Source organism: Oncorhynchus keta, chromosome 32 (assembly GCF_023373465.1).
Source record: "Oncorhynchus keta strain PuntledgeMale-10-30-2019 chromosome 32, Oket_V2, whole genome shotgun sequence".
Classification (NCBI taxonomy): domain Eukaryota; kingdom Metazoa; phylum Chordata; class Actinopteri; order Salmoniformes; family Salmonidae; genus Oncorhynchus; species Oncorhynchus keta.
Window position 1 is genome coordinate 10507807 of NC_068452.1, and position 25289 is coordinate 10533095.

The 25289-nt window shown below is 41.6% G+C and overlaps 1 protein-coding gene across 2 annotated transcripts in view; it reads left to right on the forward strand.

Annotated features, from left to right (window-relative positions):
- The window catches only part of LOC118365729 (spectrin beta chain, non-erythrocytic 1-like), a 97154-nt gene extending 78889 nt beyond the window's left edge, over positions 1-18265 (forward strand). For both annotated transcript variants that reach the window (XM_052490177.1, XM_052490178.1), the window contains 9 exons: positions 102-240; positions 1245-1329; positions 2186-2382; positions 2912-3012; positions 11890-11944; positions 14104-14318; positions 14497-14670; positions 16473-16515; positions 16914-18265. In XM_052490177.1, the coding sequence (XP_052346137.1) occupies positions 102-240; positions 1245-1329; positions 2186-2382; positions 2912-3012; positions 11890-11944; positions 14104-14318; positions 14497-14670; positions 16473-16515; positions 16914-17132 (1228 nt within the window). In that variant the 3' untranslated portion in view covers positions 17133-18265. The remainder of the gene's footprint in view (positions 1-101; positions 241-1244; positions 1330-2185; positions 2383-2911; positions 3013-11889; positions 11945-14103; positions 14319-14496; positions 14671-16472; positions 16516-16913) is intronic.
- Positions 18266-25289: the final 7024 nt, after the last annotated feature.

Here is a 25289-nt window from a genome sequence, read left to right on the forward strand (position 1 = left end):
TGTGTGTGTGTGTGTGTGTGTGTGTGTGTGTGTGTGTGTGTGTGTGTGTGTGTGTGTGTGTGTGTGTGTGTGTGTGTGCGCATTTTTCTTTCTCTGCACAGGGACGTGTCCTCTGTGGAGTTGTTGATGAACAACCACCAGGGTATCAAGGCTGAGATCGACGCCCGCAATGACAGCTTCACCGCCTGCATTGAGTTGGGCAAGTCTCTGCTAGCCAGAAAGCACTATGCATCAGAGGAGGTAGGTTCCATTGCCAAACCAATGCTATGCTACTGCAGGGCAGCCCATGAGCCATTTGAGGACCACTGCTCTTTCTCAATTAAATGGTCCATTTGGGTAAATTAATTTGACAGCCCTATGTTACTGGGTCGTTTCACCACTATGGTGCTTTTTGAGATGTGTAACTTGGTGAAAATACATGTTTGATTTCACCTAATTTTAGCATTCTGTCATAAAGTGTACATGTTCAACTTAATACAAAAAACTGCCAAATAAAGTAACAGTGTTGACCAGAACAGGGTTGACTATTTCGTCTTAAATCAGCCATAAATCCCTTGTGACGGGGGAAATTGAAGCTTGTTATATGCAACAGGGAGGTGCAATTGAATGCAAGTTTCATTAAAAAAAATGTTTTAACATGGTTGACATGTTATGGTCAACCCACTCAGATTCCCACCACAAAACACCAGAAAATGCCCAAAAAGAGTAGATCCATCTCACCAGCTTTTTACAGTATGATTTAGATGTTCAATGTTTCTTTTGATTTGTATTTTTTTTTTAAGGAATAGTTTTGCCATATTAAAACGAGAGTTCAGTTCACATAACAGGGTTGACCTTCAAATGAGGGACAGGTTGTTGTTGTTTTTTTTAACCTTTAAAAGGAATCACTAATCATATTAAATAAATAATCATCTTCAGAAATGGCTTTGTCAATAAAGCAAATAACTGGGGATTTACAATGATGGTGAAAACCTGGAGAAATGTTGGAGTGAAGTGGGTTCCTGGAAGTCACAGAGGGTGCAATGAGGGACGTCAAAGTTTTTGAATCTTCGCACTTTAGCATGTCTTCATTGATATAAAAATCGGATTTATTAAAGGGCACCATTTCTTAAAATATCAAAGGCACTCATTTTGTGGAATGACCATACTGCATCGTAGCCTCTTCAGGTTTTAGTGTATTGCATAGTTTGTATGTGATACCCAATGTTAAAATATAATAATTTGCTGCTTTGTCCTCTGTTTAGATCAAAGATAAATTACTACAGCTGATGGACAAGAGGAAAGACATGATTGACAAGTGGGAGGACCGACGGGAGTGGTTAAGACTGAGTAAGGATTTTTGTTCATACTTTCCCACATGCTATTGGATGGAATCTTGTCACTAGTTGGGCATATCCCGCCCTATTGGGCACCAAACTGATTCAATGAATGTTGTTTCAACGTAATTTGTCAATGTATTATGACATGCAATTCATTATATGTATTAATCCTAGATGACTGACAGGGCACTGTTTTGAAGCCTGCGAGCAGCCATTTTGGTACTCTTCCTCTCTCCATTTCAAAAAATATTTTGGAAGCTATATAAATCAAAATGTGTATGTCTATATTCATTTTTGACAAGCCTATTCTATTACAGACACCTTATGCTTACTTAAAAAATATATTTTCTGAACTGAACATGAAAAAAAAATATATATATATATAAATATATGACTTAAACATTTTTGGGGTAGAGTACTAATATTACTGTCCCCATAACAAAGACATACTTAAATACGTGTAATTTTGTCCTAGAATTGGCTTCAAAGCCTCACATTGGCCATTACGTAGCAAAACAAATCCAGGGTTTATACACATCATTGCATGGAATCTATGTATAAAATACCTAAGTGGCCGGGGAATTTAATGCGGGGAAACTTAAATCAGTTTTACCTCATTTCTATCAGCATGTTAAATGTGCAACCAGAGAGAAAAAAATTCTAGACCACCTTTACTCCACACACGTTTACAAAGCTCTCCCTCGCCCTCCATTTGGCAAATCTGACCATAATGCTGTCCTCCTGATTCCTGCTTTACAAGCAAAAATTAAAGCAGAAAGCACCAGTGACTAGGTCTATAAAAAAGTGGTCAGATGAAGCAGATGTTTTCCCTGTTGACTTTCTTCTCTTTGCTCTGCATGGTCTAGTTTTGGAAGTTCACCAGTTTGGGAGGGATGCAGGGGTGGCAGAGGCGTGGCTGCTGGGACAGGAACCATACCTGTTTGGCCCGGAGTTGGGGCAGAGCGTAGACGAAGTGGAGAAACTGATCAAGAGGCACGAGGCTTTTGAGAAGTCGGCCGCTACTTGGGAGGAGCGCTTCTCAGCACTGGAGAGGTTGACTACGGTGAGTGTTTTGACAGTTTGCAATTTGTCTGTGACGTGTCATGAATGTTTATGATAAAATGATTCTTAGACAATAGTCTTACTCATAGACAGTTACTTTTTCAGTTATATTCCAGTGGGCATTTGTAATGTTCATAAAACATTGTTTAGTGAACAGCTATCTTGTGCTAGTCAATTATTTAAGTTCACATACTAACATTGACACCTAGTGTTAACTGCATGTCATTACAGTATTTACCCAATATTTCATGAAAAATTTGATAGTAGTAATATAATATAAGTTCAAAGAATTCAACATAATTGGTAATAATTGGTACAATGTTTTGCATGTTCCAATGAATCCCAAAGAAACTACAATGTAATCATTAGTTAATTAAATTTGCTACCATTTTTCACATTAAGTCCCAGGTCAATAGCCAACTTTAAAATTGAAGTGTGACCCATCACTTTTTTGAAGGTGGCATTGCCAAATTTACTCAGATGAAGGGGGTAAAATGAGACTGAGGTTCCGTTGTGTCTTGTTCTTCCAGTTGGAGTTATTGGAAGTGAGAAGACAGCAAGAGGAAGAAGAGAGAATGCGAAAACCCCCTTCGCCAGAGCCTTTACCGGCGCAGGACTCACCACGGCAGAGGTAAGTGTAGCAGGCTGTTGCTTATCTTGTTTATTGTTTATCTTTACAACAGGAGTATAGCTTACCTGGCTGGCATGAAAATGAAGACAGGGAAAAGCGTCCTCCGTTCGTTATTTAAGTGCATAGATGACTTTTCCCGCTGCCCCTGTTTCGAGACAGGTGCATGATAATGGTAATTTCTATATTAAATAAAAGTCACACATACATTATTTAGTACAGTTGAAGTCGGAAGTTTACATACACCTTAGCCAAATACATTTAAACTAAGTTTTTCACAATTCCTGACGTTTAATCCTAGGAGAAATTCCCTGTCTTAGGTCAGTTAGGATCACCACTTTATTTTAAGAATGTGAAATGTCAGAATAATAGAAGAGAGAATTCAGCTTTTAGTTATTTCATCACATTCCCAGTGGGTCAGTTTACATACACTCAATTAGTATTTGGTAGCATTGCCTTTAAATTGTTTGTAGGCCTCCTTGCTCTCACACGCTTTTTCAGTTCTGCCCACATATTCTTGAAAGGATTGAGGTCAGGGCTTTGTGATGGCCACTCCAATACCTTGATTTTGTTGTCCTTAACACTATTTCAGGCTAGGGTCTATTTTTCTCCACTTCCTGTCTGACTGACGTGCACAAAGTAAACTGCCTGTTACTCAGGCCCAGAAGCCAGGATATGCATATAATTGGTACCAGTGGATATAAAACACTTTGAATTTTGTAGAAATGTTATAATAATGTATGAGACTATAACACAATAAATATGGGAGGAGAAAATCCAAAGAAAAACCAACCAGATTATTATTATTATTCTTTTTTTTTTAGAGAGCTCATGCTCTTACAATGGAAAGTATATGGGCATATCCAAATTCAGCTCCCAGATTGCAATTACTATGGCTTCCACGAGATGTCAACAGTCTTTGTTCAATGTTTCAGGCTTGTTTCTTCCCAAACAAGGAAGAAGTACGAGTTTTAGTACTGGGACTCAGAGTTGGAAATCAGTCTGTGCGTGCACGAAGAAGAGGACGCGCATCTGCTAATATCGTTTTCCTATTTAACATACTTCTTTCCGTATGAAATATTATAGTTTAATTACATTTTAGGGTACCTGAGAATGTATTTTGACTTGTTTTAACAAAGTTTAGCGGAAGATTTTTGGATTCCTTTCTCTGCTTGTTGAACGAGTGGATTACTCAAATCGATGGCGCCAACTAAACAGACTTTTTGGGATATAAAGAAGGATTTTATCTAACAAAACGACACTACATTTTGTAGCTGGGACCATTTGGATTGCAAATCAGAGGAAGATTTAATACTTAATCGCTATTTGTGATTTTACGAAGCCTGTGCCGGTGGAACAATATGTTGATGTGGGGCGCCATCCTCAAACAATCACATGGCATGCTTTCGCTGTAAAGCCCATTGTAAATCTGACAGTACAGTTAGATTACAAGAACTTAAGCTTTTAACTGATATAAGATACTGGTATGTATATAAATGTTTAATATCCATAATTCTTATGATTATTTAATTGAATTGCGCGCCCTCCAATTTCACCGGAAGTTGTCGACAGGTGTCCCGCTAGCCACAACCTTGGAAGTATGCTTGGGGTCATTGTCCATTTGGAAGACACATTTGCGACCAAGCTTTAATTTCCTGACTGATTGTTGCTTCAATATATCCACATTTTCCTCCGTCATGATGCCATCTATTTTGTGAAGTGCACCAGTTCCTCCTGCAGCAAAGCACCCCCACAACATGATGCTGCCACCCCCGTGCTTCACGGTTAGGATGGTGTTCTTCGGATTGCAAACCTCCCTCTTTTCCCTTCAAACATAACGATGGTCATTATGATCAAACAGTTCTATTTTTGTTTCATCAGACCAGAAGAACATTTCTCCAAAAAGTACAATCTTTTTCCCCATGTGCAGTTGCAAACCGTACTCTATAGATACTTTTGTACCTGTTTCTTCCAGCATCTTCACAAGGTCCTTTGCTGTTGATTTGTACATTTCGCACCCAAGTACATTCATCTCTAGGAGGCAGAACGAGTCTCCTCCTGAGCTGTATGACGGCTGCGTGGTCCCATGGTGTTTATACTTGCATACTGTTGCTTGTACAGATGAACGTGGTACCTTCAGGCATTTGGAAATTGCTCCCAAGGATGAACCAGACTTGTGGAGGTCTACAATTTTTTTGTCTGAGGTCTTTGCTGATTTCTTTTGATTTTCACATGATGTAAAGCAAAGAGGCACTGAGTTTGAAGGTAGGCCTGGAAATACATCCACAGGTACACCTCCAATTTGTTATATTTTTATTTAACCAGGTAGGCTAGTTGAGAAAAGTTCTAATTTACAACTGCGACATGGCCAAGATAAAGCAAAGCAGTTCGACATATACAACAACACAGAGTTACACATGGAATAAACAAACATACAGTCAATAATACAGTAGGGAAAAAAATAAGTGTATATATACAGTGTGTGCAAATGAGGTAAGATAAGGGAGGTAAAGGCAATAAAATAGGCCATAGTGGCGAGGTAATTACAATATAGCAATTACAACACTGGAGTGGTAGATGTGCAGAAGATGAATGTGCAAGTAGAGATACTGGGGTGCAAAGGAGCTAAATAAATAAATACAGTATGGGGATGAGGTAGTTGGATGGGCTATTTACAGATGGGCTATGTACAGGTGAAATGATCTGTGAGCTGCTCTGACAGCTGGTGCTTGAAGTTATTGAGGGAGATATGAGTCTCCAGCTTCAACAATGTTTGCAGTTCGTTCCAGTCATTGGCAGCAGAACTGGAAGGAAAGGCGGCCAAAGGAAGAATTGGCTTTGGGGGTGACCAGTTAAATATACCTGCTGGAGCATGTGCTGCGGGTGGGTGCTGCTATGGTGACCAGTGAATTGAGTAAAGACAGAGCTTTACCTAGCAAAGACTTGTAGATGACCTGGAGCCAGTGGGGTTGGCGACGAGTATGAAGTGAGGGCCAGCCAACGAGAGCATACAGGTCACAGTGGTGGGTAGTATATGGGGCTTTGGTGACAAAATGGATGGCACTGTGATAGACTGCATCCAATTTGTTGAGTAGAGTGTTGGAGGCTATTTTGAAAATGACATCGCCGAAGTCGAGGATCGGTAGGATAGTCAGTTCTACGAGGGTATGTTTGGCAGCATGAGTGAAGGATGCTTTGTTGCGAAATAGGACGCCGATTCTAGATTTAATTTTGTATTGGAGATGCTTAATGTGGCTCTGGAAGAGAGTTTACAGTCTAATCAGACACCTAGGTATTTGTAGTTGTCCACATATTCTAAGTCAGAACCGTCCAGAGTAGTGATGCTGGATGGGCGGGCAGGTGCTGGCAGCGATCGGTTGAAGAGCATGCATTTAGTTTTACTAGCATTTAAGAGCAGTTGGAGGCCACGGATGGAGAGTTATATGGCATTGAAGCTCGTCCGGAGGTTAGTTAGCACAGTGTCAAAAGAAGGGCCAGAATGGTGTCAGCTGCATAGAGGTGGATCAGAGAATCACCAGCAGCAAGAGCAACATCATTGATGTATACAGAGAAGAGAGTCGGCCCAAGATTTGAATTGACAATTGACTCAAATGATGTCAATTAGCCTAACGGAAGCTTCTAAAGCCATGACATAATTTTCTGGAATTTTCCGAGTTGTTTAAAGGCACAGTCAACTTAGTGTATGTAAACTTCTGACCCCATGGAATTGTGATACAGTGAATCGTAAAGTGAAATAATCTGTCTGTAAACAATTGTTGGAAAAATTACTTGTGTCCTGTGCAAAGTAGATGTCCTAACCGTCTTTCCAAAACTTTACTTAACAGGAATTTTGTGGAGTGATTGAGAAACAAGTTTAAATGACTAAACCTAAGTGTATGTAAACTTCCGACTTCAACTGTATATGTAAAGATAAGATTCAATTAAGAATAGTCTGATGGGTGACAATATTAGCCTGTCACTTGTGAATTATATATTATCACTTGTGAATCATGCCCAGCATAAGAAACTGCATTTTATTTCTAATTGTAGTCACTCACCTTATGTAGCCTAGCCCATATGCCTATATGTTTTGATACGGTTAGTATCACAATTAAAGTGGCCAAATAACTTCTTAAAATTAAACACGTTAATCCGCTTTACAAGACGTTAAGACCTAACTGGCATGCATAAACAGTGCGTGAGTTTCAAGTTTGGGGTAGATAATTTCACCATAAAAATGCACAACGCAGCACTCAGGGAGAAGGGCACAATGCAGCACTCAGGGAGAAGGGCACAATGCAGCACTCAGGGAGAAGGGCACAATGCAGCACTCAGGGAGAAGGGCACAATGCAGCACTCAGGGAGAAGGGCACAATGCAGCACTCAGGGAGAAGGGCACAATGCAGCACTCAGGGAGAAGGGCACAATGCAGCACTCAGGGAGAAGGGCACAATGCAGCACTCAGGGAGAAGGGCACAATGCAGCACTCAGGGAGAAGGGCACAATGCAGCACTCAGGGAGAAGGGCACAATGCAGCACTCAGGGAGAAGGGCACAATGCAGCACTCAGGGAGAAGGGCACAATGCAGCACTCAGGGAGAAGGGCACAATGCAGCACTCAGGGAGAAGGGCACAATGCAGCACTCAGGGGCAGAAGGGCACAATGCAGCACTCAGGGAGAGAAGGGCACAATGCAGCACTCAGGGAGAAGGGCACAATGCAGCACTCAGGGAGAAGGGCACAATGCAGCACTCAGGGAGAAGGGCACAATGCAGCACTCCGGGAGGGGCAGAAGGGCACAGTGCAGCACTCAGGAGAAGGGCACAATGCAGCACTCAGGAGAAGGGCACAATGCAGCACTCAGGGAGAAGGGCACAATGCAGCACTCAGGGAGAAGGGCACAATGCAGCACTCAGGGAGAAGGGCACAATGCAGCACTCAGGGAGAAGGGCACAATGCAGCACTCAGGGAGAAGGGCACAATGCAGCACTCAGGGAGAAGGGCACAATGCAGCACACTCAGGGAGAAGGGCACAATGCAGCACTCAGGGAGAAGGGCACAATGCAGCACTCAGGGAGAAGGGCACAATGCAGCACACTCAGGGAGAAGGGCACAACGCAGCACTCAGGGAGAAGGGCACAACGCAGCACTCAGGGAGAAGGGCACTCAGGGAGAAGGGCGCAGCACTCAGGGAGAAGGGCACAACGCAGCACTCCGGGAGAAGGGCACAACGCAGCACTCCGGGGGAGAAGGGCACAACGCAGCACTCAGGGAGAAGGGCACAACGCAGCACTCAGGGAGAAGGGCACAACGCAGCACTCAGGGAGAAGGGCACAACGCAGCACTCAGGGAGAAGGGCACAACGCAGCACTCCGGGAGAAGGGCACAACGCAGCACTCCGGGAGAAGGGCACAACGCAGCACTCCGGGAGAAGGGCACAACGCAGCACAGCAATAATGTCACAGAATTCTAAACAAATCTTGTCTGTTAAATGAACTAGTGTAGCCCACAGCCATATCAGGAACTAACATAAGGACATATCAGAGTATGTTATTCTGTTCTTCTGAAATAGACTCCATTTTCTTCGTATCAAGCTTCTTTAGACCCGTCTACAATAAATAATGGATTTATTGTGAAGGTGTAGGCTATATTACATGGATTTATTATACTTTTTAAAATGTAGATGTTCTGAAGGTCTGCATTGTTAGATCAAATCAAATTTTATTTTTCACATACACATGGTTAGCAGATGTTAATGCGAGTGTAGCGAAATGCTTGTGCTTCTAGTTCCGACAATGCAGTAATAACCAACAAGTAATCTAACTAACAATTCCAAAACTACTGTCTTATACACAGTGTAAGGGGATAAAGAATATGTACATAAAGATATATGAATCAGTGATGGTACAGAGCAGCATAGGCAAGATACAGTAGATGGTATTGAGTACAGTATATACATATGAGATGAGTATGTAAACAAAGTGGCATAGTTAAAGTGGCTAGTGATACATGTATTACATAAGGATGCAGTAGATGATATAGAGTACAGTATATACATATGCATATGAGATGAATAATGTAGGGTATGTAACATTATATTAGGTAGAATTGTTTAAAGTGGCTAGTGATATATTTTACTTCATTTCCCATTAAATCCCATTATTAAAGTGGCTGGAGTTGAGTCAGTGTCAGTGTGTTGGCAGCAGCCACTCAATGTTAGTGGTGGCTGTTAAACAGTCTGATGGCCTTGAGATAGAAGCTGTTTTTCAGTCTCTCGGTCCCAGCTTTGATGCACCTGTACTGACCTCGCCTTCTGGATGATAGCGGGGTGAACAGGCAGTGGCTCGGGTGGTTGTTGTCCTTTATGATCTTTATGGCCTTCCTGTAACATCGGGTGGTGTAGGTGTCCTGGAGGGCAGGTAGTTTACCCCCGGTGATGCGTTGTGCAGACCTCACTACCCTCTGGAGAGCCTTACGGTTGTGGGCGGAGCAGTTGCCGTACCAGGCGGTGATACAGCCCGCCAGGATGCTCTCGATTGTGCATCTGTAGAAGTTTGAGTGCTTTTGGTGACAAGACAAATTTTTTCAGCCTCCTGAGGTTGTAGAGGCGCTGCTGCGCCTTCTCCACGATGCTGTCTGTGTGAGTGGACCAATTCAGTTTGTTATGCCGAGGAACTTAACTTACTACCCTCTCCACTACTGTTCCATTGATGTGGATAGGGGGGTGTTCCCTCTGCTGTTTCCTGAAGTCCACAATCATCTCCTTAGTTTTGTGGACGTTGAGTGTGAGGTTATTTTCCTGACACCACACTCCGAGGGCCCTCACCTCCTCCCTGTAGGTCGTCTCGTCGTTGTTGGCAATCAAGCCTACCACTGTTGTGTCGTCCGCAAACTTGATGATTGAGTTGGAGGCGTGCGTGGCCACGCAGTCGTGGGTGAACAAGGGAGTACAGGAGAGGGCTCAGAACGCACCCTTGTGGGGCGCAATTGTTGAGGATCAGCGGGGTGGAGATGTTGTTGCCTACCCTCACCACCTGGGTGCGGCCCGTCAGGAAGTCCAGTACCCAGTTGCACAGGGCGGGGTCGAGACCCAGGGTCTCGAGCTTGATGACGAGCTTGGAGGGTACTATGGTGTTGAATGCCGAGCTGTAGTCGATGAACAGCATTCTCACATAGGTATTCCTCTTGTCCAGATGGGTTAGGGCAGTGTGGTTGAGATTGCACCGTCTGTGGACCTATTTGGGTGGTAAGCAAATTGGAGTGGGTCTAGGGTGTCAGGTAGGGTGGAGGTGATATGGTCCTTGACTAGTCTCTCAAAGCACTTCATGATGACGGAAGTGAGTGCTACGGTGCGGTAGTCGTTTAGCTCAGTTACCTTAGCTTTCTTGGGAACAGGAACAATGGTGGCCCTCGTGAAGCATGTGGGAACAGCAGACTGGTATAGGGATTGATTGAATATGTCCATAAACACACCGGCCAGCTGGTCTGCGCATGCTCTGAGGGTGCGGCTGGGGATGCCGTCTGGGCCTGCAGACCTTGCGAGGGTTAACACGTTTAAATGTTTTACTCACCTCGGCTGCAGTGAAGGAGAGTCCGCATGTTTTCGTTGCAGGCCGTGTCAGTGGCACTGTATTGTCCTCAAAGCGGGCAAAAAAGTTATTTAGTCTGCCCGGTAGCAAGACATCCTGGTCCGTGACTGGGCTGGTTTTCTTCTTGTAGTCCGTGATTGACTGTAGACCCTGCCACATACCTCTTGTGTCTGAACCGTTGAATTGAGATTCTACTTTGTCTCTATACTGACACTTAACTTGTTTGATTGCCTTGCGGACGGAATAGCTGCACTGTTTGTATTCGGTCATGTTACCAGTCACCTTGCCCTGATTAAAAGCAGTGGTTGGCGCTTTCAGTTTCACGCGAATGCTGCCATCAATCCACGGTTTATGGTTAGGGAATGTTTTAATCGTTGCTATGGAAACGACATCTTCAGCGCACGTTCTAATGAACTCGCACACCGAATCAGCGTATTCGTCAATGTTGTTATCTGACGCAATACGAAACATATCCCAGTCCACGTGATGGAAGCAGTCTTGGAGTGTGGAATCAGCTTGGTCGGACCAGCGTTGGACAGACCTCAGCGTGGGCAGGGATCAACAAAATGGAGTCGTGGTCAGCTTTTCCGAAAGGAGGGCGGGGCAGGGCCTTATAGGCGTCGTGGAAGTTAGAGTAACAATGATCCAAGGTATTTCCAGCCCTGGTTGCGCAATCAATATGCTAATACAATTGAGGGATTCTTGTTTTTAGATTAGCCTTGTTAAAATCCCCAGCTACAATGAACAATGAAACCCAGGAGATGAATGGTCAATTACCGTGAGACCAGTTATTTCCTTGACAATCACTGGCTGACGAAATGTTGTAACTGCCACCGCCCTAGTAGCGGTGCTGGTAAAGAAACAGACAAGGGTGTGTTTCCCAAAGCCATCATAGCTAATGTAGTATGTTACTTATCTCAAAGACCCAGACTCATTCCACTCTGACTCATTCCAATCGTAGAATAACAAAGTGCTTCCTTTTACATATTTCAGTGTTTCCCAAACTCTGTCATGGGGACCCCAGGGGGTTAACGTTTAGGTTTTTGCCCTAGCACCACACAGTTGATTGAAATAATCAACTCATCATTAAGATTAGATTTATTTGAAGAATCTTTGTAGTGCTAGGGCAAAGAGCCAACATGTGCACTCATCAAACAATTGTGACTCTTTCTTGTAAATTAAGTTAGCGATGAAAATCACCACAGGCAAGTTGTTAGGTAAGCTCATGGACACTTACTCATCTTCATTGACTCGCTTCCTGATTATCCCTTTCTACTTTATATTCGCCACAGTGGAGTAGAGAACGGACTGCAGAACGGACTGCCCTCAGACCAGGATTCTCCACAGGTAAGTCACTGCTCCAAAGTTTACGACCAAAAATATGCCAGCTTTTAGGGTCAATAGACTGACTAGGGCCTTACTTCTCAGAGCATTACATTGTTAAATCTCACCTAAGGTGCATTGTTTGCATCTGAGGCGTTTCCCAGAAAATATAATTGCATTAAAGCTGAAGAATGAATATTAATATATTGAAATATTTTATGTATGAAATATAAATTAAATTATTTTGGTGTGAAGGCCCATCCATGCCTCTTCAAATTATAATAATAATGAATGTTGGTGCATGACCCCACTGGTGTCAAGGCCACCTCTTATGTAGGTTAATCTGCATTTTGTCCTGCGTTACACTGTCATTCCAGTACTTCTTCAATCACTACTAACGACAAACTAAGACGCAAGTATATGTAGAACAATGACGCAGCAATTCCTGCTTGTGCATGCCTGTCACATATTTCTAAAACTAAAAGCATTGTATTTGGGACAAATCATTCACTAAACCCTAAACCTCAACCAAATCTTGTAATAAATAATGTGGAAATTTGAGTTGACTAAATGTGGGAAGTTGAGTTGACTAAACTGCTTGGAGTAACCTTGGATTGTAAACTGTCATTGTCGAAACATATTGATACAACAGTAGCTAAAATGGGGAGAAGTCTGTCCATAGTAAAGCACTGCTGCTCAACCTTCTTAACAGCACTATCAACAAGGCAGATCCTACTGGCCCTAGTTTTGTCGCACCTGGACTACTGTTCAGTCGTGTGGTCAGGTGCCACAAACCGGGACTTTGAGCAATTAGCTCAAAACAGGGCAGCAGAGATTGACAAGCAATCTCTCCTGGCTCAAAGCGGAAGAGGGATTGACTTCATCATTACTTGTATTTATAAGAGGTATTGACATGTTGAATGCACCGAGCTGTCTGTTTTGAACTACTGGCGCACAGCTCGGACACCCATGCATACCCCACAAGACATGCCACAAGAGGCCTCTTCACAGTCCCCAAGTCCAGAACAGACTACGGGAGGTGCACAGTACTAAATAGAGCCATGACTACATGGAACTCTATTCCACATCAAGTAACTGATGCAAGCAGTAAAATTTGATTTAAGAAACAGATCAAAATACACCTTCTGGAACTGCGGGGACTATGAAGCAGCACAAACGTGTACAGAGACGCATGCATACACATGATAACATACACACTATACACACACCAATTTGGTATTGTAGATATGTGGTAGTGGTGGAGTAGGGGCCTGAGGGCAGACGGTGTGTTGTGAAATCTGTGAATGTATTGTAATGTTTTTAAAATGGTATAACTGCCTTCATTTTGCTGGACCCCAGGAAGAGATAATGGGGATCCATAATAAATACAAATACAAACAGACATCATTGGAATGGTGATACAGTGCAGACCAGGGTTCAAATACTATTTAGGGTAATTTAATTACTTTTAAAGACATTCCAAAGTAAATATTTATCATTTTAAATGTTATTTTTAAGACAGGTAGTTGATTATTGGAATGTATTAGGAAATACACTATGTATTTTAAAACTCAAATACACTTCCATGCATGAAACCCAGGCTTTTTTTTACATTTCAGGAGAAGATCCAGATGCAGACAGTGTCAAAGTAACAAATGTTTATCACTAGTACATGGGGCAAGCAAAACTACAGGTCAAGGGCAGGCAGAGGTCAGTAAATCCAGGGTGGTGTGACAAGGTACAGAATGGCAGTCAGGGTCAGGGCAGGCAGAATGGTCAAAACCGGGGAAACTAGCAAACAGGAACTACAAAAAGACAGGAGCAAGAGGAAAAACACTGGTAGGCTTGACAAACAAAAACCAACTGGCAACATACAAACACAGGTATAAGTACACTGGGGATAATGGGGAAGATGGGCGACACCTGGAGGGGGTGGAGACAAGAACAGAGACATGTGAAACAGACCAAGGTGTAACAGTACCCCCCCCACCCCCACCCCCCTCCAGGGGCGCTACCTGGCGTCCTACCTGGGAGCATACCTGGTTGACTCAATCACAACATTCTTTGTCCAAATACAATTCAGAAACCAGAAGAGCCTATTAGCGTTGCATACTCTAGTTTTAAGGCATGATTGGGGAAATGATTGGGCGCTCTCTCTCTCTCTCTCTCACACACACACACAGAACGGCTTGGATAGAGTTGAGATCATGAATGGAGTGGCGGAGCAGAACTCAAAGGACCCGAGCCCCATTCCCTCACCCACAGCCGACCGGCGGGGCAAGGGCAGCCTGTCCTCCACGTTGCTGACCCAGAACCACGATACGCCTGTGGCTCAGCTGGAGGGCTTCCTGCATCGCAAGCATGAATGGGAGGGACACAACAAGAAGGCCTCAAGCAGGTATGGTGAACTGGATCAAAAGAGAGAATCCAAATAGCATTGTTTGGAAGAAGTCGTTTAATTATACCGTTTATTTTTATGTAAATAGATTATTTTAAGGAAGGTAACTTGTGTTGTACAATACATCCCAGGATCACAATGACTTTTTTTCCCAGGCTCACAAAGCTCTCTTTTTCAGATCATGGCATAACGTGTACTGCGTTATCAACAATCAGGAAATGGGCTTCTACAAAGACAACAAGGGTGCTGGTCAAGGCATCCCCTACCATAATGCGATTCCGATCAGTCTAATGGGGGCTGTGTGTGATGTGGCCATGGACTACAAAAAAAAGAAGCATGTCTTCAAACTCAGGTAAAACACTTGAGTGGTGTTCATGTTTCTTCTCATGGAATCACCCCAGAAGTGGATCCTCACAGTTGCACTTCTTTACGCTATCTGCTTCAGTCTAAATCGGATTTCTTAATGTTCTAATTCATTTTGTTAGAACCAGTTCAGTTTAATGACTGCCATTTCAGAATGTTTTTCTTGCAAATGTTGCTATCCGAATCTCTTTTGAATCTGAAATACACTGCTCAAAAAAATAAAGGGAACACTTAAACAACACAATGTAACTCCAAGTCAATCACACTTCTGTGAAATCAAACTGTCCACTTAGGAAGCAACACTGATTGACAATAAATTTCACATGCTGTTGTGCAAATGGAATAGACAACAGGTGGAAATTATAGGCAATTGGCAATTGCAGGTGGTGACCACAGACCACTTCTCAGTTCCTATGCTTCCTGGCTGATGTTTTGGTTACTTTTGAATGCTGGCGGTGCTTTCACTCTAGTGGTAGCATGAGACGGAGTCTACAACCCACACAAGTAGCTCCGGTAGTGCAGCTCATCCAGGATGGCACATCAATGCGAGCTGTGGCAAGAAGGTTTGCTGTGTCTGTCAGCGTAGTTTCCAGAGCATGGAGGCGCTACCAGGAGACAGGCCAGTACAGGAGACGTGGAGGAGGCCGTAGGAGGGCAACAACCCAGCAGCAAGACCACTACCTCCACCTTTGTGCAAGGAGGAGCAGGAGTAGCACTGCCAGAGCCCTGCAAAATGACCTCCAGCAGGCCACAAATGTGCATGTGTCTGCTCAAACGGTCAGAAACAGACTCCATGAGGGTGGTATGAGGGCCCAACTTCCACAGGTAGGGGTTGTGCTTACACCGTGCAGGACGTTTGGCATTTGCCAGATAACAACAAGATTGGCAAATTTGCCACTGGCGCCCTGTGCTCTTTATAGATGAAAGCAGGTTCACACTGAGCACATGTGACATAGTCTGGAGACACCGTGGAGAACGTTCTGCTGCCTGCAACATCCTCCAGCATGACCGGTTTGGCGGTGGGTCAGTCATGGTGTGGGGTGGCATTTCTTTGGGGGGCCGCACAGCCCTCCATGTGCTCGCCAGAGGTAGCCTGACTGCCATTAGGTACCGAGATGAGATCCTCAGACCCCTTGTGAGACCATATGCTGGTGCGGTTGGCCCTGGGTTCCTCCTAATGCAAGACAATGCTAGACCTCATGTGGCTGGAGTGTGTCAGCAGTTCCTGCAAGAGGAAGGCATTGATGCTATGGACCGCCCGTTCCCCAGACCTGAATCCAATTGAGCACATCTGGGACACCATGTCTCGCTCAATCCACCAACGCCACGTTGCACCACAGACTGTCCAGGAGTTGGCAGATGCTTTAGTCCAGGTCTGGGAGGAGATCCCTCAGGAGACCATCCGCCACCTCATCAGGAGCATGTCCAGGCATTTTAGGGAGGTCATACAGGCACGTGGAGGCCACACACACTACTGAGCCTCATTTTGACTTGTTTTAAGGACATTACATCAAAGTTGGATCAGCCTGTAGTGTGGTTTTCCACTTTAATTTTGAGTGCGACTCCAAATCCAGACCTCCATGGGTTGATAAATTTGATTTCCATTGATAATTTTTGTGTGATTTTGTTGTCAGCACATTCAACTATGTAAAGAGAAAAGTATTTATTAAGATTATTTCATTCATTCAGATCTAGGATGTGTTATTTTATTGTTCCCTTTATTGTTTTGAGCAGTGTATATATATGTTTATTAAGTTCCCCCCCCAATTTTTTTTTCTTTTTTTTCCTCAGAGTTGCTGATGGAAATGAGTATCTCTTCCAAGCCAAAGAAGAGGTAAGTCTGCTTCCTTTGTTTAACATTTTGTGTAATCGTGTTAAATATTGTTTCGGTAGGCCAAAACAAAACCGTGGGTATACTGTAAAACAAATGAACAACAACTTTTGTGTAGAGGCCCTGTTCTTGACTACCCAACCTAATTATTGGGCTAGTTGTTAAACTGGCCTCCACTACCTTGCATGCACCTATTCTTCTAGGGTGAGTTTCCCCAAAATTCCCTAGCTAATGTGGCACTTCATATGTCATGACGACCCAGACTCAGTACTTCTTTGCCAAATTTCATTCACTTATCAGCATACATCTTTACAATTGCCATTCTCTTTTTGAGACAGAGAAAGCACAACATTAGCTTAAAAAAGTGCTTAGGAAACTGACCTTTCAATGACCCCTTACAGGAGGAGATGAGCACATGGATCCAGGCCATTCTGAACGCGGGGACACCTGACAAGGTATCGATTACGCCCAGCAACCAGAGCACTCCGGCGTCGAGCCGAGCCCAGACCCTGCCCGCCACTGTCACCCTCACCACCGAATCCAGCCCGGGCAAGCGGGAGAAAGACAAAGAAAAGGACAAGGAGAAGCGATTCAGCCTCTTTGGCAAGAAAAAACTATAAAGTTTCACAGCAATGAAGACATTATGTTTTTTATTAGTGCAGCATTGTTTTTTCTTTACTTCTTTTTAATTTTTGTCTGTCCAGCCACAATGATATTCCTGCTCAACTACACCACATGCTGTGTTTAATGTTCCTGGAAATGGGTAAAACGGTCGATGAGACTTGAAATACAAATGTAAATGAACCATTTGAACTTTGTTAGTGTCAAGGTGTATCTGGCAGGTTCCATCATGAAATAGATTTGGTAATATCATGAGGACCATTTAATATTTTAACCTTAATTATTTACTTGTAAAAATGTGTTTTGTGTGCTTTTTGTCATTGTGTTTTGTTCAAATGGGTCTGAGTATTTAAACATTTCCTCAATTTTGTGAGGGGTGTCTTCAAGAGGCAGGCCTACATTTTTTTTCTGTTGAAAATAATTCATTTTTGTGACTGGACATACACATATTGAATAAAGAATTTAATGAAACTTTTCAACATAATTTACTATGATTCTTACTTGAAAACAAACAACCACGAGAAAATATCAGGCTCCACAAGGGCATAGCTAGCCAGCATTATGAATAAGCGCATTTCTTTTTTGGTCAAGATAAGCCTAATAATACACCTTTAATTGAAACAAGATGAATATCTTTAAATGATTCCCTCATGGTGTAATGTTTTATATCATGGACCAGTAATTATTTTCCTTTGTTTACTTTTGTCCCTCTTGAGTTGCATCATAATATATGTTTCCAAATAATAATAGTTGGCTACAGATTATAAAATCAGTATCAGTATGTATAACAAACACTTTAAAGCATTGATGTTAAATTGAAATGTGGAAATTCAGCATTTACTGCAAAAAAAGGTTGCTTGCTTGTTGGCTCTAGCACTGCACATTATAATTTTTGCTATGTTATCCTGTTATTTGATACATAGTGTGCATTTCTTTGTCACTGTATATATTGTATTGAGAAAAAAAACAATCAGAAATTATGTAATAGGAATGAAATGCTTTGCAATGCCTGAGTCTTTGGGCATATATGGAATATTGACCTGGATTTCTGATGTATGAAACTGCACCTATAGACTTCTCTCTCTCTGTCTCTCAAATATGTGCGATGTCATTAAAATGCTATTAAACATTATAGTTTGTTTGCTACCTATGGTTTTGGAGAAGTGGAGCTCGTCTGCTTGAAAATGTTGAACCTTGCTGTAATCTAATTAGTACTTTAAGTTTACTCTGTGCAATCAATGTAACTAAATACACATTCAAAATTCAAATGCCCTAGTCTATAACTTCAGTACAGAGCACCTTATTGTGATGTGCTGGTCATATTTTTGTTAACACACAACAGCCCAACATTCCTAATAACCCATCTGCAACTGCCCTACTATATGTGAAAATCTGAGGCCCACACCGCACCCTAACCCACAAACACAGAAAATGCACTGTAGAGATGCTGGAAAAAATGTTTTGACGAGGTGCAGGATATTTTTTTTTTTTTACCGCCACTAGGCCTTTGTTTCTTATAATTTCCAACATTTTGATAGGCTATTTGTTTGTCAACTTGTCTATAATTAGCTACATGCAGCTTATCTTCTGTCATACAGTGCCTTCAGAAAGTCTTCGTACCCTTTGACCTTTTCCACATTTTGTTGTCTTACAAAGTGGGATTCAAGTGGATGTAATTGTCATTTTTTTTGTCAAAGTCTACACAAAGTACTCTTAATGTCAAAGTGGAAGAAAAATTCTAACATTTTATTTTTATTATGGAAAATAAAATACTATTATATCTGGATTAGATAAGTATTCAAAAAAAATGTTTAAATGTTAATGCAAATTAAATAACTGAAATATAGTTGTTGCGCAAGTATTCAGCTCCCTGATTCAATACATGTTAGAATCACCTTTGGCAGAGACTAAAGCTGTGAGTATTTCTGGGTAAGTCTCTAAGAACTTTGCACACCTGGATTGTACAATAGTTCCCAATTATTACTTTTAAAAATGTCGAACTCTGTCAAGTTGGTTGTTGATCATTACTAGATAGTCAATTTCAAGTCTTGCCATGTACAGTTGAAGTCGGAAGTTTACATACTCCTTAGCCAAATACATTTTAACTCAGTTTTTCATCATTTCTGACATTTAATCAGAGTAAAAATTAGGATCACTTTATTTTAAGAATGTGAAATGTCAGAATAATAGTAGAGAGGGATTTATTTCAGCTTTATTTATTTCATCAGAAGTACACTCAATTAGTATTTGGTAGCATTGCCTTTAAATTGTTTAACTTTGGTCAATCGTTTTGGGTAGCTTCCCACAATAAGTTGGGTGAATTTTGGCCCTGACTGAGCTGGTTTGTAGGCCTCCTTGCTCGCACACGCTTTTTCAGTTCTGCCCCAAATTTTCTATAGGATGAGGTCGGGGCTTTGTGATGGCCATTCCAATACCTTGACTTTCGTTGTCCTTAAGCCATTTTACCACAACTTTGGAAGTATGCTTTGGGTCATTGTCCATTTGGAATAATAATAATAATATAATAATATAATAATAATATATGCCATTTAGCTGACGCTTTTATCCAAAGCGACTTAGTCATGTGTGCATACATTCTACGTATGGGTGGTCCCGGGAATCGAACCCACTACCCTGGCGTTACAAGCGCCATGCTCTACCAACTGAGCCACAGAAGGACCATTTGGAAGATCCATTTGTGACCAAGCTTTAACTTCCTGACTGATGTCTTGAGATGTTGCTTCAATATATCCACAAATTTCCTCCCTCATGATTGCAGTCTATTTTGTGAAGTGCACCAGTCCCTCCTGCAGCAAAGCACCCCCACAACATGATGCTGGCACCCACGTGCTTCACGTTTGGGATGGTGTTCTTCGGCTAGCAAGCATCCCCCTTTTTCCTCCAAAGATAACAATGGTCATTATGACCAAACAGTTATATTTTTGTTTCATCAGACCAGAAGATATTTCTCCAAAAAGTAAAATCTTTGTCCCCATGTGCAGTTGAAAACCGTACTCTGGCTTTTTTATGGCTGTTTTGGAGCAGTGGCTTCTTCCTTGCTGAGCGGCCTTTCAGATTATGTCGATATAGGACTCGTTTTACTGTGGATATAGATACTTTTGTACCTGTTTCCTCCGGCATCTTTATAAGGTCCTTTGCTGTTGTTCTGGGATTGATTTGCACGTTTCGCACCAAAGTATGTTCATCTCTAGGAGACAGAACGCGTCTCCCTCCTGAGCGGTATGGCGGCTGCTTGGTCCCATGGTGTTTATATTTGCGTACTATTGTTTGTACAATGTGGTACCTTCAGGCGTTTGAAAATTGCTCCCAAGGATGAACCAGACCAGACTACAATTTTTTGTCTGAGGTCTTGGCTGATTTCTTAAGATTTCCCCATGATGTCAAGCAAAGAGGCACTGAGTTTGAAGGTAGGCCTTGAAATACATCCACAGGTACACCCCAATTGACTCAAATTATGTCAATTAGCTTATCAGAAGCTACTAAAGCCATGACGTAATTTTCTGGACTTTTCCAAGCTGTTTAAAGGCACAGTCAACTTAGTGTAAACTTCTGATCCACTGGAATTGTGATACAGTGAGTTAAGTGAAATAATCTGTAAAGAATTGTTGGAACAATTACAAAGTAGATGTCCTAACTGACTTGCCAAAACTATAATTTGTTAACAAGACATTTGTGGAGTGGTTGAAAAACGAGTTAATGTTTCCAACCTAAGTGTATGTAAACTTCAACTCTATTTTCAAAACGATTTAAGTCAAAACTGTAACTACTCTCGTAAGCAACTTGCCTGTGCTTAGCTCTCTTCCGTTTCTTTGTATCCTAAAAAGAAAACTCCATAGTCCTTGCCAAAGACAAGCATACCCATAACATGATGCAACCCCCAACAAGGTCCAAATCATGTTTAATGCACTCTGTGAGTAAACATTTTTGCAGTACTGTTCAAACTAGATGATAGGAACACTGTGGCCATTTTTCAGCAAGTTGCCACCTTGAAATACAGAAATAAACACTTCTGTAAAACAAGGTCTAAATCATGTTTGATGCACTCTGTATAAGCAATTTCTTTGCAGAACTGTTTAAACAAAATGATAGGAACACTTGTGGACAATTTTTAGCAAGTTGCAGCATTGAAATACAGAAATAAACACTTTTCCATAAACATGGTCTAAATCGTGTTTGATGAACTCTGTAAGTAAACATTTTTGAATTACTGTTTAAACTAGATGATAGGAACACTGTGGGCAATTTTTAGCAAGTTGCAGTGTTGAAATAAAGAAATAAACGCTTTTCCATAAACAAGTTCTAAATCATGTTTGATGAACTCTGTAAGCAATTTTTTTTTGCAGTACTGTTTAAACAAGATGATTGGAACACTGTGGACAATTTTCAGCAAGTTGCAACGTTGAAATGCAGAAATAACCACTTTTCCATAAACAAGCTCTAAATCATGTTTGATGCACTCAATATAAAAAAATATTTAAAAATCTGCTTATTTGAGATGATATGAATACTGGACAATTTTCAGCAAGTTGCAACATTGAAATGCAAAAATAACAATTTTTCCATAAACAAACTCTAAATCATGTTTGATGCACCCTAAGTAACATTTTTAGAAGTACTGTTTAGAACTAGATGATATGAACACTGTGCACAATTTTCAGCAAGTTGCAACATTGAAATGCAGAAATAACCACTTTTCCATAAACAAGCTCTAAATCATGTTTGATGCACTCTGTAAGTACATTTTTGAAGTAATGTTTTAAACTAGATGATAGGAACGCTGTGGACAATTTTTAGCAAGTTGCAGCTTTGAAATACAGAAATAAACACTTTTCCATAAACAAGGTCTAAATCATATTTGATGCACTCTGCAATTTTGCAGGACTGTTGTTCCAATTCTATAAAATTATGTTGTATTTTTTCATGTTGAGAGCTCTAAATCCGGCGGAGAATATCACAGCGAGATTAAACTACTATTGCTGCATGCATCTGATGGAGTCTCCCGTAGTACCCAGGACAGCTGTGAGTTTCGCAGGCATGGGAAATAGTTCCTTTGACACATCACACCCTATGCAAATCTTTGTCTGAAACCTGACACTTCAAGTCATTTCAGCTGAGAGAGTGAGAGTGGAGAGCAGAGGCATGGGGCTTCTTTGGCACTACAAGGCACTGCACCCTACAACATTCACAGAGAGCCAAAATGTCAGTCGGAATCGGTCCAGAAACTCTCAAAGTCTCCCAAATAAGGGACTTAACATCTAAGAGAAAAACACTCAATCAATGACCAAAGACAAGACTTAACTTAATCCACCTATGGCAGGTATGTAGTTGCCAGAGACACTAATAATGGGTTATTATCCCACGTGTTGCTGATATTGCACTCCACAAATACATTAATGACAAACAACAGGCCTCACACAGCTATAGGAATCACAAATAAGACATTTAAGTCATTTAGATAGTTAGTTCCTGACTATTTAAGTGTCAAGCGCATTTAAAGGTAGAGTCAGCTATATGACGTAGATGCAGAAGGTAAACAGTATAGTTGGTCAATTTCCACAACAACTAGGAGGAGCGTTAAAGCGCGAAGCTCAACTTCTCTGCTGTTTTCATCCCGTGGTCTAAATTACTTAAGTAAAAATACTTTAAAGTACTACTTAAAAGATACACTCTGGGATCTTAAGCACAACAAATTCTCACACATTGGATTTGTAGCATATCACACTAATTGCAAAATTCATATGATATGTCATACGTATTGGAAAATTCATATGATATGTCATACGTATTGGAAAATTCATATGATATGTCATACGTATTGGAAAATTCATATGATATTATACAAATTGCAAAATTCGTAACATATCACGAAATGGATGATGTAGTACACAATTGGATGACATAGTACACAGAAAACGGGGACCAGTTTTGGCTCGTGAACACCACTTTCAAAACTACTGGCTGAAATTATACAAAAGTTCGGGAGTGCATCTTCAAGTTTTTTTTTTTGAGGGTATCTGTATTTTACTATTTTATTTATTTATATTTTACTTCAGTCATTTTCTATTAAGTTATATTGAGTACTTTTTCCACCACTGCCCATGTGGCCACCACATTGTAAAAGTGTAAAGAGAACCCGTGCACATGTGCAGATACTGTGTGTAACCGTGTGTGAGCGAAGTCTTACATCTTGCTCATAGCAATATCTGCTGGTTTCCTGGACACAGATAAACACAAATATTGGTCTAAAAAGCAGTGGAGATTCTCCTTTGAAACTCCAGGACTAAACTCTGTATACTGTAAATCTGAGCATAGACCTTATTGTCACTGGCCCCCCTAGCTGTATAATACTTTGAAAACAAATATTTAAGATTTTCTCTGAAGTCTGAAGCTTTGATGTCGCGTGTAGATTCTCATCTCCGTAACCAAAGATCCCATTTTCACTTGAAAGAGACCTCATGAGCCATGACTGCCTGATGTATTTTCCCCTTCTTTCTGTTGATTTAGCTGTAATACTTTCTATGGTGAAGACATATATTATTTTATCGTTTTTTTCTAAATGTCCTTTGATTTCACATCCAGTAGAAAATGAAACTTTTAGAACAGGTTTTATAATCTGAATCATACAACTGAATCATATTAAAATGGTCTAATTCACTGCATGAAAATATGTTTATTTAATAAGCAATAAGACCCGAGGGGATGTGGTATATGGCCAATATAATCTAATCAAATTAAATCAAACTTTATTTGTCACATGCACTGAATACAACAAGTGCAGACCTTACTGTGAAAGAGTTAAGAAAATATTTACCAAATAAACTAAAGTAAAAAATAATAAAAAGTAACACAATAAGATAACAATAACGAGGCTACATGCAGGGGCTATATACTGGTACTGAGACAGGTTAGAGGTCATTTGTACATGTAGGCGGGTGAAGTGACTATGCATAGATAATAAAAATGTATATCTAAACATTTCCAAGATGGCGTAGCAGTCAGACGTCTTTGTCCTGTCGTTTCCCTTGTATATATCGTTGTACATCTTTTTCGTGGCATATCCTTTAAAATATTTTGCTAAACCTCAACATCTAAATACTCCCCTGCAACCCGCCTCACCCAATGTCGCGTGGATCTGCTTTTTTTCCCTAAAGTATTTATATTTACTTCGGATCCAGAATGCCTCAACTGAAGCTAGCCAGCTAACTACCAGCTATCAGTCAGCAAACCATTGTCAGCGGTCATCAGCTAACCTTCAGCTCGGAAAGCTCTCGTCAGTTCGAACAACGTGTTAATCTGCAAAATTGTATTATTCGCCTACCTCCTCATGCCTTTTGCACACATTGTATATAGACTGCCCATTTTTTCTACTGTGTTATTGACTTGTTAATTGTTTACTCCATGTGCAACTCTGTGTTGTCTGTTCACACTGCTATGCTTTATCTTGGCCAGGTCGCAATTGCAAATGAGAACTTGTTCTCAACTAGCCTACCTGGTTAAATAAAGGTGAAATAAAAAAATGTTTTTTTTAAAAAACGTGACTCTAACCAGAGCATAACGGACCTGTTATTTTTATCCCCGGATTCCTACCGCAAACTGAACATTTTCATCTGGATCTTCACAACTAGCTAACCGCAATCCCGGATGACGACTCCTGGCTAGCATTTCCATCCCAGAGGAAGCACCAATTAGCTTGAAGCTAGGCCGGCCAGGGCTCCTGTGCTACCACCAAAGTATACTCCTGGGTTACAATACCCGGACCCCTTCTACAGCCGGTACGGGCATGGAAACCCGCAGACCCCCTACGACTGGAATACCGACATAATCTGGCCGAGGACTCCAACAGGCCCCTCAGGCGCGATGCCCGCTGAAGGCCCATTCTGCTAACCAGCTAGGCCTGCTAGCTACCTAGAGCTACTTGGAACCCTACTCATTCCATGACTGGTCTATCGACGTCACCACACGAAGAGGCAAAAACAGACTTACCCCCATCGCAACGTCCCCCAAAGGCTAACTTTCTAGCCCCTGCCATTTGCTTGCTTGCTAACCCGGTCAGCTAACTGCTAGCTTGCCGGGCCCGGTTTGCTAACTGCTAGCTTGCCTGCCCGGTCTGCTAACTTCTAGCCCTTGCCTACTGC